Below are 19,215 nucleotides of genomic sequence, written 5' to 3'. Positions count from 1 at the left end.
CTGAACATGTGCTTTCTTCCTCTCCTCAGTCAGGCGCGAGCTGCACTGCTCCTCTCGCGCACCATCATTAGAGTTTCAAATGATCTCATGTTACGTTAAATGAGAACGACTATTCGTCAACGGAAAATTTTGTTGACAATTTTTTTATGTCGACGTTAGCGATAACAACGCTTCAGCCCTAAAGTGTATATCTCAGGTCCTGTGTATAAATAGTCCTTTGGAATGACAGATGAATGTATTTATTATTATTATAATTTCATATTTAATCTTCTCAAAGCTGTATGCATAGCATTTTGTTAATTCTTTTAAAGATCTGTAGAGTGTTAATTCTGCAAAAAGTGCTATAAATGGTTCCAATGAAAGTGCCAAAGTATATTTAGAATGAGAAAAAAAAACTATACAGAGTCTACAATGTTTATAAAAATGTCCTTTGGGTATGCCAATGTACTGGCCCAAAATTAAGCAGTACAATAATCACATTTTCAAACACTTTCCAACTTTCTGTTTGTACAAGAGACTGTTTCTCAAAACAAAAGCCTCGCCAAGCAAAGGGTCAACTCGCTGTTGTTCCTCAGCTTGCTTAAAGGGATAGTTCACCCAGAAATTACAATTCTCTGAGTTTACTCACCGTCATGTCATCTGAGATGAGTATGACTTTCTTTCTTCAGCAAAACACTTTTGAAGATTTGTTTGAAAAGATCCAGGCTCATTAGGCCCTTAGAATGGGAGAGGATGGTGATTTAGTTATTTGAAGGTCCAAAAAGCACAGATAGTCAGCGTAAAAGTCTTCCATCATGTCTCCAGCGATGACATTCATGTCTTCTAAAGCGAATTGATCACTTTGTGTGTGAACAAAATGATATTTAAGCACTTTTTATCTATAAAAGATCACTTAAAGTCAGGTGTTTACCTTCTTGTGGTTGCTATAATGTGGTTCTCACTCTTGGTGGGACACATGGCGAGATGTGCTTGGATGCCGTGGAGAATAGCGTCAGCCTCCACACGCGCCACCTCTCCGCGGTAACACGCTCAACAAGCCATGTGATAAGATGCACTGATTGACGGTCTCAGACGCGGAGGCAACTGATTTTCATCCTCCTCCACCTGGATTGAGGCGAGTCACTACGAAACCACGAAAATTGGATTTCATTGGGAAATGGACATTCCAAATATGGGAGAAAATTGGAGAAAAAAAAGGGTTTTGCAGAAGAAAGTCATACACATCTCAGGTGGAATGAGGCTGGGTAAATTATCAGAGAATTACAATTTTGGTTGAACTATCGCTTTAAAGCACTCAGCTAGAGGCTCACCAAGCTGAAACAGGGTTGTTATGTCTAGGCTAGCTGCTTTGCTTGAGCTCAATGACCATGCCACGCTATCTTCTGAACCAAATCCGCTAGTATAGGGAAATCAGTTTCCAGCTATATTGGAAATTGCAGGCTTGTAGCAACACAAACCTTCATCAGAAAGGGTTGTTTATATGAGAGTTTCTCACTGTTAATTACAAAATTGTAATGGCTTTCATGTTTAGTCATTGTGCACATACAGTCATTCTGACATGACTTGAAGGCAGCTTATTGTTTTTAGTTCAATTTATTTGTGTACAGATTCGAAGCAGAGCATGACAGCCTTATTTCCAGTGAGTCCAAAGGTTCCGAGGAGGTTGAGGAAGATCTCAGCAAAAAGGTATGGGAATATTAAACACTGCCAGTTATGATTCTGCTGGACTGCTGGAAACTGCATGTGTCTTTAAAAATTGCAGTGAGGCACACCTTGTGTAACAAAGGGTTTCAAATTACAAAAGTGCATCTAAATGTTAGATTCTAATCAACATTTTATAATTTTTTTATTATTTTTTTTTAAATGTCAGCACCGTATACACAATAACATTTGTTATCATACGTCTTTTTCAAGTTGATGGACCACCAGGTGATTGAACTAATTTTAATTGATTATACAAATTCTCCTATAACATTTTTGACTGACGAACCAGTGTAACAGATTAAATAAGATTTATTCATGTTCAGAAGATCTTTATGGTATGAGTTATGTTTTTATGTGTTCCTGCCCTAATACAATTATGCTTATGATGGTCACCACATATGTTTGATAAAGTAACACAATGCATTGTTGAAATTAAATGTAAAATCCTTTTCAAAAGTTACAATAATGTTTTAAACAATAACTACCCTACTGCGGTCAAAGGCCACAATTTGCAGATTCTTTAAAAAAAAAGAAAGAGAAAGATTTTACTTTGAGGGAGAGAGGAAAAACAAATGAGGTTCAAAAAGGCACTGATGTCATTGGATGGGTGCAGTCCAAAGGCGTGTAACCTGAGTTGTAACGTTAGTCATATTGTGATTATGAAACATGCACGCTTCGAAGGGAGGGGGAAAGGTCATTTTGTGAGTAAAGAGGATGCTTTGATTATGGCCCCACCTTGCTTTGAGATTTGACAAAGAGTATAGAGATCCCATTTCACTGCTCTCAATCACACACATCAAACTCATTTGCTTCTGTCTTGATTTTTTTTAATTTACACTCATACTTTTTCCATTTATTAACCCTTTTCCAATACAGTCATATGCACAGAGTTGTCATCTGTCATCTCACATGAACATCTCACACTTCCCACTTTTTTTGTTATCTCTCTGTTTATACCCTTCTCGGTTAAATAACTCTGATAAACAGTTTGCAAGATTTTATAATCTGCTTGTTTATTCAAATTAGACTGTCTATGCTTGATTTGCCCTTCATTTTCATTTTGCACATTTTTTCTTTGTTTGCATTCACACTGGTCTGCTCACTGGAGCAGACAGTGCCCACTATTCCTTTATTCCCTCTCAAGGTCTATGTCTTAATCAACCATGACATATTAACCTCTTCTGTACACAGACGCCCCACTGTAATGATGGCTCATGTCTGTGCAAAGAAAATGTTACCTCTGAATGCCATACCTGTCAGTGAAAGCTATAATTACGCCATACATTTTCAAAGGCTGTTTCTTTAAGGAGCACAATTGTAGACAGAGCACACCTTGTTGATCAATATAAGTATTGGGTTCTTGCCTACTTATGAAACTTTTCAGGAAAGTTTTTATATAGGTTCATCTGTAATCTGATTTGTTAGTGTATGTAAAAATACACTATTTTATCTTTTAGTTCGAAGGACAGGTCAACAAACAGGAGGACTGGAAGACATCATCCGTGGTTGTTAACAACTTGCCCACCCACTCCACTTTTGATGGAGTGCAAACGGTACGAGCTGCTATGTTTGAACATGTGGTGGAGAGGCATAGTGTTCAAGTGATGGAGGATAGTGCCTCTCAAGGCCAAGGAACACAGCAGGAATGTACAGTTAAGCCCAGACGGAACCACTCTTTGGATATTCAGGACAACTCATTTAAACCTCTTGAAGATTTGGATTCTGGTAGTTTGGTCAAAGCAACCTATAGAGGGCAATTTTCTCCTTCCAGTCCTGTACGTGTGGAGCATGTCTTTGACACTGTGGCTTTGTTTGGAGAAAGCCGTGCTGTTAGTGAAGTTTTACCAACTGCACAGCTTGAGGACCGAGCTCTCACTCTTCGTTCACAGCGGTCAGCTCCTCAAGGGGAAGTGAATAGATCTCCTCCAGAAATTAGTAAATTGATAAAGGATGAAGAGAGTACATCTGCTGCCTCTCCGATGGAGCCACACATTCCTTGTTACCTCAGAGTGGGGGCTTTACAGAAATGGACTGTCACAGAGGTTGACCAAGAGAAGGAAGCTGAGAGGGAGCAACTGAGTGAAATGGTGCGAAAGACGGAAGAAGAGATACAAAAGCAGATGGAATTGCACATGTCTGCAGCAGCAGCATTAGAGCAAGAGGAAGAAGAGAGCGAAGCAGAATTGAAGAAACAGATAGAAGCACAAAGAGTGAGGGAGAGGGAACTAGAGGACATTGCAGCACCCAAGCGGCCTAAGATGCTAGACTCCGAAGAGCAAATGAACAAACCTAGAGCCACATACTTTGCTCTGACTGGTCAGATTCTAGAGCCTGTGCACCAAAGTGAGAGATTGGATGCGGATGTGATTTTTGGGCAAGGTGAACAAGGAATCATGGGTGGAGAGGACAGAAGAATAAAGGAGTTGCCATTTGATGAATTCTCTGTTAGAACAGGGCAGTTGAGTCCTCAAGATCCAATAGCTCCATTCAAAAGAAATCCTTCATTAGATGCTGCCATGCAGGGAGATTTGCAAGAAGAACAACATATAAATGACACTGGACAGAGGATAGATCACAGATTGCAAGAAAGGGAACAACAGAAAGCAATCAGGGAGGAGATGGAAATGGAGAGACAAAGACTAGAGGATGAAAAGATTAAAGAATTGGAAAGGCAGCATGAAATAAAGAAACAGCAAAACTTAGAGATCAAGAAACAAAAGGAAATTGAGAGAGAGAAGAGAAAAGAAATGGAGATACTGAAAAAGAGACAGAAGCAGTTGGAAAGACAAGGAGACCAAGAGAGAGAGAGACAGAGAGAGCTGGAGAGACAAAGAGAAATTGAAAGACAGAAGCAAAGAGAAAAGGAACAACAGAAACAAATTGAATTTGAGAGAATTAATGCTGCTGAAAAAGAGCTTAAGCAGCAGATAGCGTTTGAGAGGCAACAACAAAAAGAGTTTGAGCGAGAGAAAGAGAGAATGCTTGACCAGGAGAGGCTTAGGCTTAGGGAATTTGAAAAACAGAAAGAGATGGAGAAAGAAAGAGAGAGACAGCTGGAGTTGGAGAGACAGAGAGAAGTTGAGAGACAAAATCAGAGAGAACTGGAAAGACAAAGAGAAAAGGAGTTAGAAAGACAGAGGAAATTGGAGAGGCAACAAGAGCTGGCGAAACAGAAAGAGCTGGAGAAGGAAAGACATAGACTGTTGGAAAGGCAGAGAGAACTGGACAGGCAAAGGGAGCTTGAGATGCAGCGAGATCTGGAGAGACAACAGGAGATTGAAAGACAGAGGGAGTTGGATAAGCAAAAAGAACTTGAAAGACAGAAACAAAGAGAGCTGGAGATTGAAAGATGGAATCATCAGAAAGCAGAGAAGAGGGAGAACAGGAGAGAGCAGGAGGAACTTGAGAGTATAAAGGAGCTTGAGAGACGTCAACTTCTTGATTTTGAGCTGCACAGACAGCGAGAAAGACAACTCCAGCAAGAGCAAGTGAAACAGAGAGGAAAGGATAAAAAGGAACAGGAGGAGGAGAGACATCAGCAGCCTGAACAACAAAGAGGAGCAGAACAACAGCAAATGGAGGCAGAGCAAGAGAAGAGAACACCTACGTCTCCTCTTCGGCCCAAAGTTTTAGATCTGGACTCTGTTTCTCTGGGTGTTTGGACTGGTCGAGACAGCCAGAAGAATAGTCCCACAGCCCGATGGAAACAGCCCTCACTTCGTATTGATGAGCCTTACAAACCAGCCATCTTAGACATTGACTCGTTCATGAGTCAGACACAGCCCGATACCTTCCCTGTAACAGGCTTTGGAGGTTTAGAGTCAGGAGGTGTTGGCTTGATGCAAGTTTGTCCACATGCCATACAGCAGAATCTTCTCCAGCCCCATCCAGCGCCTCAAGCTCAGTCTCCTCCTCAGTACCAATTCCACCTTCAGTCCCAGACTTTTTTCCAGCCCTCTCCAGGAGAACGAGTGAGAACTGAACTCCCGCCACCTCTGCAACCTCAAACTCTGCACCAAGCCCAGCATCACTCACTGCCTCTTGCTACAAGAAGATCTAAACCACAAACTCACTCATTGATTGAGAGTTCCGATTTGGCCTTTGGGACTCGGCAGCCCAGCTCAGCTTCGCCTCATACTCAAACTGATGTTTGGAGACAGACTCAAGTAGAGTTGTCTGTAGATGAGCCTCTTTGGGTGTCAGCCATGGAGGCATCCAGAAGGCCCATTAACACCAGACCCTCCAACTTTGACCAACAGCTCTTGCAGCAAGAACAAAGAGGAACCATTTTGACTCCAACCTCTACCTCATCTCTCATCTTTACTCCTGTGCAGCATCCCTCTCTTGCGCCGCCTATGGTTCCCATTAAAAATCCAATGCTGGTTGTACCACCAAGTCTTGGACCTTCTGTAGCCCCTATCCTGACCCCAGAAAGATACTGGACCTCATCACCTTTCAGTGGAGAGTCCAGTGGGGGGTTGTTCACTTCTCCTGGAAAACCATTAGCTAAGAAAGAGTCTTCAGTACCCAGTTGTCAAGTAGCTACCTCCTCTGTCACTGATCCTATATGTAGCCCAAACTGGGAGCTGGCATCCCAGGGACAGAGAGAGAACCGTGCACCACACAGGGACAAAGGACAACAGGTGAGGAAAGACTCCCTCTTGCATACATATTTACACTCACACATTCTACCACTGGAGGGTTTGTTGCTTTTGACTGTGGCTCCTACTATCTGATTTTGTAGACACTGCGTTCAAGGAGTATGTGTCGAAGGTCTGCCCCCACAGAAAGTTCTGCTGATGCCCCACTTGTCCACGTGAGAACCCGCAGAAGTCGCAGTGCACACAGAGATAGAGGTGGAGAGAGCTTGGTGAGTAAAAGCATGATCAGACTTACTGGCCATAACAGGCATTTCTTTTGTACTCTCTCTCTCTCTCTCTCTCTCTCTCTGTTTATCAGTTTTAAGGTGCTTTATTGGCATGACAAACATTTTTACATTTGTATTACCAAATCATTTACAGCTGAGCTGCATTCAAATAAAACAGCACATCATATAAGAAAAAAAAGATGCATAATTTACCTTTATTTTAAGGTAAAAATAAATAATGTTTAAAAAGACAAGATGGAGACACAGACTCGGCTCAGTTCACTCACTATTTTTCATTCTGTGGCAGTCTGAAGGGTGCCACTGCTATCACACAGCACTCCTTATGTTAATAAAATAAGAAGGGCAGTTTTTCATTGTTTGTTAAATGAAAATGTTTTATTTTGTGATAAAATATTGTCGGTGTAATTTGCACATTCTGCTATAAAATCCATCTCTGTCTCGATATATGTCTCGATATATTTGTAGAATCTCTTGATTTATACCTCAATATCAAAAATCAGTTGAATCAGTTCAGAGAGTTTATTCAACGATTTTATTTTTTTTTGTCATCACTTACATTTTTCACAGTTTCTGTGTTTTGCTTACTTTAAAATGTTTAGTAGAATACATGTAGGCAAATATTAATATGAATTACTCCAGCAATTGAACATTTTGCATCTAACTTGGCAACAATGGCTGTTTAATTCAAATGTTTAATTGTCATTTCAGTGCAAATCTATATATTAGTATCTATATTGAATATCAACAGAAGACTAAAGAATATAGGGAATTCACAATATATTTTAGCTATATCAAACAGCCCTGGTTTGCACTAGGGGTATAATGATAAAACCAAACTGTACGGTTCACCACACACGATTCAGGATGCATTGGCACCGCAGTTCACCTCAAGTTTAATGATGCATCTGAAGCACAAGATTTTGTTAAGAAAATAAAGTGTAAAATATGCACAGTTACAACCTCCGCTAATGCACCTGAATGGATTTGCAAATGGATATGCTCCACCTGTGTTTCACATTGGACAACTTGATGACATCACTGTTCTGCAGGCATTGTGTGAAGTAGAAAATGGCAAGTGAAAAATTGGAAAGTGAGAAATCGAGCCACTGATAGTGAAGCTCCCTACGTTATTTAGGTCTCTTGTCTGGAAAAATTTTCTTTTTGCAGTCAATTACAACAGCAATGGTCAAAAAACCTTATCAAAACAGGCACTGTTTGCAGACATCACTCAACACGAGTGCCGTATACTGGTAATACATCGGCATATCATCATTTACGCTGAAATCACTGGGAAGAGAGCCGCGTTGACCTTATAAAACCTGGCAAACATGCGTGGAGAAGCCCAGGTAGCGGCAGTGCAGATGTCTGCCAACGAAACTCCTCTAAAAACAGGTCATGAAATTAGATGGCCCTAGTGGAATGACAAGTTAGCCCCCAGGACAATGGTTGCTTGCTGCCTTGTAAGCCAGTATAATAGTTTCCACTGTCCAATTTGACAACATCTGCTTTGACACTGGAGCACCTTTCTTCCCACCACCATAGCAGACAAATAACTGGTCTGACTGTCTAAACTGAGCAGTAGTGTCCACATAACACTTCAAGGCACGAACAGGACACAAAAGTTGAGCACTTGAATCAGACCCTGAAGAAGTCTGAAAAGAGGCCAGTTCAATGTGCTGGTTAATGAACTGCGGAAGAAGGACTTTTGGAAGAAAAGAAGGATTGGGTCGTAGGACCACCCCCGGAGTCATCCGGCAACAAACGCAAGCACAATTCGCTAACAGACAGTGCGTGCAACTCACTGACTCGTTTCGCAGAAGCAATAGCCAACAAAAAGGCAGTCTTCAAGGTTAACCATTTCATGTCAATGCTTTGCAAGGGCTCAAATTGGGATGAGCAAAGGAATGCAAGCACGAGTGGCAAATCCCACACGGGAAAGTGAGGATTCCGAGCAGGCTTAAGACGGCGTGCACCCTTCAGGAAACTGCAGACAAGACTGTGAGATCCAAGAGAAGATCCACCAATTGGAACATGATATGCAGAAATCACAGCGACATACACATTCAATGTGGAAGCCGCTTTGCCCTCCTCCAGTAAATGTTGAAGAAAGCTTAAGATGCTCGGAATGTCACACGTTGCAGGATCGATCCCCTGCTTCTCACACCATGCAGAAAAATGCTTCCAACGGGCAGCATAAATCTGTCGTGTGGAAGAAGCCCTAGCATTGGAGATTGTGTGAATAACCGCAGGATTAGAATGTTCCAGAGAAGGATTTAACCCAATGGCCAGACGCAAAGCTGCAGGCGAGGTGGATCCAGGTGCCAGACGCTGGACTCCAGCTGGGAGAGGAGGTCCTGGCAACAAAGGAAACCATGGTCTGACTGGCCATCGCGGTGCCACGAGTAGCAATCTGTTCTTGCAAATGGAAATTCCTGTGTAATGCCTCCCTTAACAGAGGGATAGGTGGGAACGCATATAGTAGGCAGTTCGGCCATTCGTGAGACAGTGCATCCTGGCCCAAGGGGCTGGACACTTCTGTCCTTGCGAACCATAGACGACAGTGAGTAATCGTCTCCAAAGCAAAAAGATCCACCTTTGCTCTTCCAAATCGTAGCCAGATCTCCTGCACAACATCTGGATGAAGTCTCCATTCTCCTGGATGTACTCGATTTCCTGGAAAGAGCATCCGATGCCTGGTTGCATGCTCCTGAAATATGAGCTGCCCTCAGTGAAGCGAGTCGCGGCTGGCACCATGTCACGATCTCGTAGAGACCTGTGGGATTTCGTACCACCCTGGTGGTTTATATGGAACACTGTTGAGGTATTGTCGGACCGAATGAGAACATGGCGGCCTGCCAGGTCTGGCATGAAATATTTTAAAGTCATGAACACTGCACATAGTTCCAGCAGGTTGATATGTACTGTGGCCTGGGTCTGTATCCAGCACCCGCAAATACCCCTCTGGTTCCATGTTGCCTCCCCACCCTGTGAGGGAAGCATCGGTCGTGACCAACTCCCGTCGAGAGGGAACAGCACCCAGGGGCACTCCTGTCTTCAACAAATCTACCTGCCTCCACCACCTCAACGCCCGTAAGCAACGGTGAGAAATTACAATCAGTCAATGGCGATGTTTGGTGGGATCTAGTTGCAAACTGTTGTTCCACAACTGAAGTGGTCTGAGGTGGAGTAAACCCACTGTAGCAGCAGTTAACATCCCTATTAGTCATAGGACTACCTTACCAGTAGGCTGGAATTCATGGTTATTCCTATGAACTTAGTGGTCTGTGTTGGACTCAGACAGCTCTTTTTCTTGTTCACAGAAAAACTCAACTTCTGCACATGTCTCAAAAGCAGTCTGGAGTCTTACTGTGTTTTTACTACAAATACCATAGTTAAACTAGGCTTACTTTAAAACAATGATTTTTATTCAGGGACATTTTTTTTGTAGTGTTTGTTACCAAATAAAATATTCTTACTAGTAATATTTTTTTTTCCCCAGTACATTGCAAATACCGAACTATACCGAAACCATGATAGAAAACTGAACCGTGATAAATTTGAACTGTTACACCCCTAGTTTGCACATGGACCAGCATTCATCTTACATAAGAGTCAAGATTTATTCACCTTGTTCTCATGGAAATTTAACAAAAACAAAGGATGGAGATATTTCTTCTTGGGTTCTGATGATGTCACTACCAGCTTTTAGTGGCCAGATGTTGGAGGAGTTCCCTTACAATGTGAAAAACAGCCGTCATATGACCCTTTCAGGCATGCAGAGCTTGGCTAATGATGTTGAAATAGACTTGTTAAAGATAGAATATATAGAAATAGTTAAATAGGCTGAGGGTTTTAAACTAAATGTTTGTTTAACTGTTGGCTATGGAGGCTAAAGCAAGCTTGTGTTTTTATGTGTGTATTTGAGTGGGTGGTGTAGGAATGCAGTCTAATGGCAGAAGGAGTGCCTCAATGTTACTGTGTAATGGCAGAGCTATTCTAACACTTTCTCCCAAAATTGTAACAAGAAGCAGTGAATAAAACTGTGTAACTCTTAAGGAAAAACAGACATGATCATGTAGCAAATGTGTGGTGTAGGATAATATGAGAACATGTGTGGGTGGAACTAGTTGTCACTGTATATATTTCAGCATATTGTAAGATGGTTTATAATAGCTTTGTTGATTTTGTTGATGGATTCATCTGCTTTTTTATACATTTCTGGGTGATGTAAAGATTATATGTACAGGATGCAATGAGAGGAAAGTGTTTCCACTGAGACACTTTACTTATTCCTTAAGGCAATCTTCTTTGTGAAGTCCCCCTGTGTGTATAAATGCAGTGCCATCTGCTGTATGAATGGAGTTATTACACATTTGACTGGGAAATACAGGTTTAACTGTAGTTATATATTCTGGCAGCTGAGAATACCGTTTCCTTTGACAAACATAAACATAAAACAGTTGTTATCTCACAGCATAAGTGTTTTTTTTTTTGAACAAATTAGAGTAGGTAGAAAACCTACTCTAATTTGTGTATCATTTTATTATGTTGAATACATTCTCATTTGTTATGTGTTTCCATATTTTAGTGCTAGAGATTATTGTTGTGAACCTGTTGTGTGTGTGTCAGCATGTGGTCTCAAAGAGGAAGCTGTCTCTTGCCTTTTGACACTCTCTCTCTCGCTCTCTCTCTCTCTCTCTCTATGTCTCTCTCTCTCTCTCTCTCTCTCTCTCTCTCTTCTCTCAATATTGGTCATCATATAGGAAGAGTAATTTTTTCATTACTGTATGCTCTCGGGCACAGGAACACAGATACAAAGAGAGAGAAAGGGCGAGAAAAAAAAGCAGAATGAGCTGAGTATTAAGAACATTCCAATACTTTTTTTAAAGTGAAGAGTTTTTACATGAAAGGCATTCTGTTGAACAGACCAGGTTTTGTTTCATAGAAAGATGGCTTATCACCTTTGTCCTTCCTGCTGTTGGTGGCCGTGGGTAAGCATACTTTATTTATTACTGTCGAGGTAGTAATGCTAACACTTCACAAACTACACCATGTAATACTAACTGCCAGGATGCATAGACAGATGCAAACAGATGGAGGTCTTTTGAAGATTAGACTTCTGATTGAGCCAACTAACCTAGTCTGTTACACTTACAAGTGGTCAGCCAGGTTTGAGACAACATACATTGCTTTTGTTACAGGCCAAGTGAAAATAAAAAAGTCTGATTTTATATGCAGCTTCATGCTTTGCAGATTGTCTTGATGGCATAGGTGTATTGCAGTCTTTTAACAAAGGGGTTTGTGAAGTGGTTTCTTCCTCTGTGTGAAGCGGGTATTGTTCTGTTCAGTTTTATTGTCTTCACATGACCAAGGTGAGGGCTGTGCAGATGCTTCCTGTTGTCAGACCAATTAAATAGACTTTGTTTTTACTGTTTTCTTTTAATTTCCTGGAAATTATTCTGATCATTCATTCTTTATCGGGTTGTGTCTGACTCAACTGTGCAGGAGGACAGATGGCTCCAAAGATTAACAACAAATCTAGTACATTTTTGTTTTCATCTTCTCTATCTTCCTTGAATGAATCAGACATGGATTTGGATTGGGTTTGTACAGTTTGAAAATCAAACTTATGATTTGTTAAATGTACTACTATTGTGGCAGAAATACACCTTCTGGCTGCAAAAAAGCATCTTTCTCTATTGACAACCAATCTAGCGGTGGCCATGTATTCTGAAACATTACACTGGTTAGCCACAACATTATGACCACTCACAGGTGAAGAGAATAATGTATATCATCTCCTAACAAGGCCACATGTCAAGGTCTGGGTAGATTAGATGGTAAGCGAACAATCAGTTCTCGTGGTCAACATGTTGAATGCAGGAGAAATTGGCAGGAGTAAAGACCTGGGTGAATTTGACAAGGGCCAAATTGTTATGGCCAGACAACTGGGTCAGATCATGTCTGAAATGGCAAGGCTTGTGGGGTGATCCTGGTCAGCAGTAGTGACTACCTACTAACTGTGGTCCGGAGACGGACAAACTACAAACCGGCAACAGGGAGTTGGGCACCCAAGGCTCATCGATGTGCGAGGGCAACAAAGGCTGTCCCATCTGGTTCGAACCGACAGAAGGTCTACTGTGGCACAAATCACAGAAATTGTCATGATGATACGGGAGCAATGTATCACAACACAGTGCATCTCACCCTACTGCGCATGGGGCTGTGTAGTCGCAGACCGGTCAGAATGGCCATGATGACCCCTGTCCACCATCTAAAGCGCCTACAATGGGCACGCGAGCATCGAAACTTAACCTTGGAGCAGTGGAAGAAGGTCACCTGGTCCAATGAGCCATGTTTTATTTTACATCACGTGGATAGCCGTGTACGTGTGCACCGTTTACCTGAGGAAGTGATGGCACTGTGGGAAGATGACAAGCTGGTAGAGGGAGTGTGATGCTCTGGGCAATATTCTGCTGGGAAACCCTGGGTCTGGCCATTCATGTGGATTTTAACATGCTAACTACCTAAACATTGTTGCAGACCAGATACACTCCCTCATGGCAATGGTGTTCCCTGATGGCATTGGCCTCTTTCACAGGATAATATGCCCTGCCACACTGCTTACCTTGTTTGGGAATGGTTTGAGGAACATGATGAAGAGTTAAAGGTGTTGTCCTGGCCTCCAAATTCCTCAGATCTCAGTCTGATTGAGCATATGTGGGATGTGCTGGTCCAAGAAGTCCATTTCATTGCATCTCCACCTCGCAACTTAAATGACTTGAAGGATCTGCTGCTAATGTCTTGGTACCAGATACCACAGGACACCTTCAGGGGTCTTGTAGAGTCCATGCCTCAGCGGTTCAGCGCCACTTTGGTGGCACGCTGGGGACCAATAGCATATTAGGCAGGTGGTCTTAATGTTTTAGCTCATCTGTGTAAATCACATGCACCAGCCGAGCAACTACCGTTGTGATGAATGGGAATGTTAACGGATAACTTTTTCCAGGTATAATAGAGATGCTTGGTTGTCCAGACAATGGAAGATAGGCAGTGTTTGAAACTTGCTTGAATGCAGTCATTACGGTTAATTTGCTGTTCTGTTTGGTGCTGTTAGTGGTGCAGAACTTAAACATTTCACCTTTTAAAATAATTAAATAAATCTTGTGCAAAGAAATCTGTTGCTTTTAAATGTTTAGCTTTCCTTATGCTGTGTCAGAGGACCAAGTTAGCATTATGACTTCATAGATACTTACTATATCTTTGGTCATCATTTTGCTTACCACTATAGATAAATCATGCATACAGCCTGACATATGAAAGGCCAAACGGTTTATTGTAATTGTATTACTACAACTTGTGCCGAAGTCTGTGTGGAGGTGCAAAGTGTTAAGTATTATCAGTCAGTATAACCCTTCCTGTTTGGGGTTTTAAGAGGAACTTCAAACAATATAGCTTCTTGTTCTGTTTAACTTTTGAATTGCTTTTTGGTTTCTTGATACAACCAAATGAATAGGATGTAACAGGTCTAGTAATCCCTTCCACTGTATTTCATATCAATTTTGAGAGTATGATGTTGCAATATGAATATTGGAACAGGCTAACCCCACATCAAACAAATCTACAATATTTGATGGAACTGAAATGGTGTCATGTAATTTTAGGTTTGATATACCTCCACAGACCCACACAAAGCACAGATGACACACGAGTGTCATAACAGGACCATATTTATTTGAAACCCTACTACAGCTGGAAAAATGAGTATTTTATATATATAAAATTAGTATTTGACTTCTAAGCTTTACTTCTGTAAATGCATTTACAGAATTCATTGTTTTTATTGTTCATTAATCAAGTATTGATGTGTGAGAATTTCCTGAAGACTTTAAAGCCAGCAACAGAGCTCATTAACATTAGCTCTACACAACTGGAACAGTATTTATAGCTTCCTCTGTGGAGATTTCCTGTTATGGTCATTATGGATTTGGACTCTTTAACTTTCTGCTGTTTATTCTAGTAAAAATGGTCTTCTATGGACTCCACCTTAATAGACTGATATTATGACCACATAATTTCAACAATGGTGACCGTAAGGAGTTGCATTTGTTAGATATCTTTCTCATTTTATGTTCTGTGCTTTACCACTAGTTTTGGTCGGCCTCTCTGTTTAGCCAGTCTTACACTACAAGACCGAAGCTTGTCAGCCTTTCATGTTTTAAATCTGCCTACCAGTCTTCAGGTGTGCAGCACTTTCCAGACTAGTGAGGGAGTAGCAATGAGCAACTGCAAATGATACACCAAACAGGTAAAGCATATGGAAGCAGGAGACAAAATAAAAAATGTAATTAAATCAAACTTCTGCCCAGTCTCCGCATCCATATGCTTTGGCCTTTTTTATTTTTTTTCTACATTCTGTGCAACTCAGATAAAAAATTACCGCAACCACCTCCATGTTGTATATTTATGTTCAGAATCATCGGTCATGCTGCCATGTGCATGAGTTTGTGTAAGGACAGAATTTAGGGGGTTGTCTTATAGTCAAGGATATATTTGTATATATGTTCTATTCTGTGATTTGTTGTATACAGTGTGCACCAACAGGAAAGAAAAAAACCCTTCCGCCTTGAATTGAGCTTTTTCTTTTTGTTGCAAATCTGATTGATCATGCAAGGATTGTTCTAGTGATTAATTTGAAAATAGGCTTGTAGTTCCATTATATTTTCAAAACTATAACACCATGAGAGATGAATTCTGTCTTATCAAAAAATATACTTGCCGTGTAAACTGAGTGATGTCAGATTCCAGTTCTCTGGCTGGCTTTACCATCAGGCAGATTGCAATGACATGACTCAAAACCAGCCTTATGACATTATGACTCACTAGAATACCAGGCTGATATGATGTGACTTCATAAAAGATCGTAATTTTACCACTCAGCACCATGGCTAATGCATGCTCTTAATTGACATCTGTAAGCTTTTTTGCAATTCTTTGTCTCTAATCTGATATTTTGTGATGAGATATGTGTTTGTGATGTTTGTCACAAAGGAAGAAAAGTAGTTTTCATTTATAACTGTTCCCCTGTCAGTGGTTCTTAGCTGGTTTTACATCAAGTTTTTATATTGGACATAAAATATTAAAAATGGTTTTGTTTTTTTGGTTTAAAAAATAAACATGTAATTAAACATTGATATGTCTTTTTATATTATTATTATTATTATTGTTTTTTATCCCCTTTTCTCACAATTTTGAATTTCTACTACTTGGTAGGTCCTCGTGATGGCGCGGTTACTCACCTCAATCTGGGTGCCTCTGCTTCTGAGACCGGCAATTCGTGCATCTTTCACATGACTTGTTGTGCATGACATGAGACTCCGCATGTGGAGGCTCATGCTACTCTCCGCGATCCACGTACAACTTACCACGTGCCCCAGTGAGAGCGAGAACCACTAATCGCAACCACGTGTAGGTTACCCCATGTGACTCTACCCTCCCTAGCAACCGCGCAAATTGGGTTGCTTAGGAGACCTGTCTGGAGTCACTCAGCACACCCCTGAATTCGAACTTGCAACTCCAGGGGTGGTAGTCGGCGGCAATACTTGCTGAACTACCCAGGTCCCCTATTTTTTCTATTATTAATAATGTAACGTTGGTTTGAAAATAATTAAAGTAATATTCCAAGTTCAATACAAGCTCAATTGACAGCATTTGTGGCATAATTTAGATTAACACAAACATTTATTTTGACACATCCATCCTTTTCTAAAAAAAAGAAAAATCAAGGTTAGTGAGGAACTTACAATGGATGTGAATGGGGCCAATTTTTGGAGGGTGTAAATGCAGAAATGTGACCCTTATAATTTTATAAAAGTGCTTACAATGAATTCTTCTGCTAAAACTCTTATTATTTGAGCTGTAGACTTATTTAAATTGTCATTTTGACAGTCTTTTTGGGTTTGTTGCCAACAAAGTTGTAAAATTGGCTATAACTTTGCATAGTAAAGGTTAGTAAGCAATTATTTTCACATTAAAATCATGTTAAAATGCATATTGTTTATGTCTTGTGGCTATACTTTTGAAACTGAGTATTTTAATGTTTATGAATTTGCCCCATTATCTTCTCATGGTTTTTGAGAATGAGGGCATGCCATGCAACCTGCCCATGTTGTCTATCTTCTACCAAGTGACAACATTTTCTCCAAAATGTAGTTGTTTGATTGGATGCACAGCCTTAGATGTTAACCAGCTGTTAATCAGCTTATCTATTTATTATATTAATTCCATTTTATGATTTGCATTTAGCATTATTTTTCCCTGCTTTACATGACCCTATCAGATCAGACCTTTGACACATTTTTGATTATGACCACCAGTTGGGAAACACTGTTTTAGGGTATTCGTAATGTATGGGAACAGAAAATTATGTTAGTTTGCCTTCTTTTTTTTTTTTTCTACATAAACAGCAGTGTAACACACTCTCAGTCCACTAGGGGATGCTGATATACACCTAAGAAAGTTCCTCCTTTCCCCCCATTTGAAGTAATATTTACTTGAGCATTATCAAAATGTATCCTAATATATTCACGATTAGAATGTAGTATTAAGTACATTTATTGTTGCACTTAATGGTGAGTGGATATGGGGGGGATATCCAGGCCAGGAAACCATAGCAGGGTTTGGTTGATCTTTTGTGATGTTTGCATGACAGAGGTGCCCATTTGCAAAACAAACTTATTCATGGTAGAATGTGCTGTGACAGCCCCTTACAAACCCTTAGGAAGATATGCGAAGTTTGAGCTTTATTCATCTTTTGCTTTACTGATGCCTACAGTATTTTAAGCATTTTGATTTACTATTTCTAATGTGCCATATAAATAAACTTGCCTTGAGTGATTTACTCTGTATAACATGCAGGTATCCAGACCCACATATGACATTTTCCATTCACCTATTCTTTCTTTTGTATCCTGTCATCAAGCCAATCTTCTGCTCTCAGCAAAATGAGCTGCTGACAATATTGCATAACCAATGCACCTCTCTCCATCTGTCTCTCTCTCTCTCTCTGTAAACTGGAGTAATGCATATATGTTTCTCTCTCATTTCACTGGCTTCCCTCACCCCTCCTCCTCTCTCTCTGCTCTCATTCTCTCCACTGTGCTTTCTCCTTGAGCACAAGTCCTCTAACACAAGGGATCGGTGGCAGGAAAGCTGACGCATTTGTGTTCTACCTGCCAGTACCTGCAGGGACGCATAAAAGGACACAGCTGAACCAGAGAAAGAGACATTTGGACTTCCCAGATGACATTTACAAAACCAACTGGATACTTTTGGCTTGTAACTTCAGTGTTTTAAAGACAATTTCATCCTGGACCTCCTTGTACTGAATGTCCTAGCAATGACGAAATAAGGAAGAACGTGCTTTAGACTCAATAATTCGTTTGACTTTAAGTTTGTTTGTGGACAATGTTTTCTGAATTGAAAGCTGGACGGTGTTGTGGATTTGCATGGCGAGAAGCTTTTTGGGATGTGTAAGAGCTGCAGTTGTGTTGAAGTAGCTCTCGCTGCTTGACAGGTTTGAGACGTGACTGGGAAAGTGTGTGAGTGTGCGTGTGGTTGACAGCTCTGGCTGGTTTTTGTTTGAATGTGTGAATCTGCTAACAGTTCCATTCAAAGAGCCCTCAAAAATGTTTATGTAGAAGTGGTGCACTGCTAATCAAAGACCTTTTGAGCGATGCAACTGTAAATGGCATGCTAGTTCTCTTTTAAATGTGAATGAAATTACTGTTTGTTGACTCAATTTGAGGATGTTCAGATGCTTAGCTATCCACTTAAAATGTAACTATCGGACAACAAGACTAAACTTGACTTTAAAAAGCCTATTGAGTCAGCTTCTGACATCACACCCCTCTATTTTGCATTTCAATTTGTAATTGCATGAGCATGTGGCATCGCAGGGCTGCTGTGGACAATGCTGTGACCTGCATTTACTACTATGATATCTCTGGTCTCGGAAAACTGCAGTGCAGAACAATGAATTAATGGGTTCGCCCCATCTAACTGCTTTATCACTGAGTGCATATGTCTGACTGTTTGTACATTACTATATATCTTTCACTCAATGGGTTTAAGACGTTGCAAATGGACTGCAAACTCAAGTCAAGCATGCTGGAAAGTTGAATTGCAATTGACTGTATGGTGGCGGTTTGCTTTGTACTGTACTGCAGAGAGTGGACCACAAACTTTTCTGCCCTCACTCTGGAAACACAGTGTACCAGAATAGCACTTTAGTCACTCAACAGGGCAAGAGGGTAAGGTCCTCCATACCATAAAGTGGATGGCTTCCTGAAATGGGTTAAGACTGCTCTGCATGGTTTTACCTGACAATGGAGTTTAAAGCGAGATAAACATTTGAAACATTACTTTTTGGTGAATTCTGATTTAAAATTAGGTGTTAAGGCATTAAGCTTGGAGACCTTGGTTTCCTTATTTGAGAGTCTCATTTTGTATGTTACTTTAACCACACCTTGTCTCCAGCTGAACATACCCCATTGAACTCATCTAGACTTAAGGACTTCATAAGGACCCAATTCTCACCTGACCACACACCATTCTTGAGATAC

The 19,215-nt window shown here is 40.7% G+C and overlaps 1 protein-coding gene across 1 annotated transcript in view; it reads left to right on the top strand.

The window, feature by feature from the left end:
• The window catches only part of LOC127620948 (titin homolog), a 63,538-nt gene that overhangs the window by 20,827 nt on the left and 23,496 nt on the right, over nt 1-19,215 (top strand). Inside the window, exons 3-5 of the mRNA XM_052094322.1 lie at nt 1,608-1,686; nt 3,162-6,347; nt 6,449-6,574. Of these exons, the coding sequence (XP_051950282.1) occupies nt 1,608-1,686; nt 3,162-6,347; nt 6,449-6,574 (3,391 nt within the window). The remainder of the gene's footprint in view (nt 1-1,607; nt 1,687-3,161; nt 6,348-6,448; nt 6,575-19,215) is intronic.

Source organism: Xyrauchen texanus, chromosome 27 (genome assembly GCF_025860055.1).
Source record: "Xyrauchen texanus isolate HMW12.3.18 chromosome 27, RBS_HiC_50CHRs, whole genome shotgun sequence".
NCBI lineage: Eukaryota > Metazoa > Chordata > Actinopteri > Cypriniformes > Catostomidae > Xyrauchen > Xyrauchen texanus.
The sequence above is the reverse complement of the archived record's forward strand: the minus strand, read 5'-3'. Positions and strand labels throughout refer to the sequence as shown.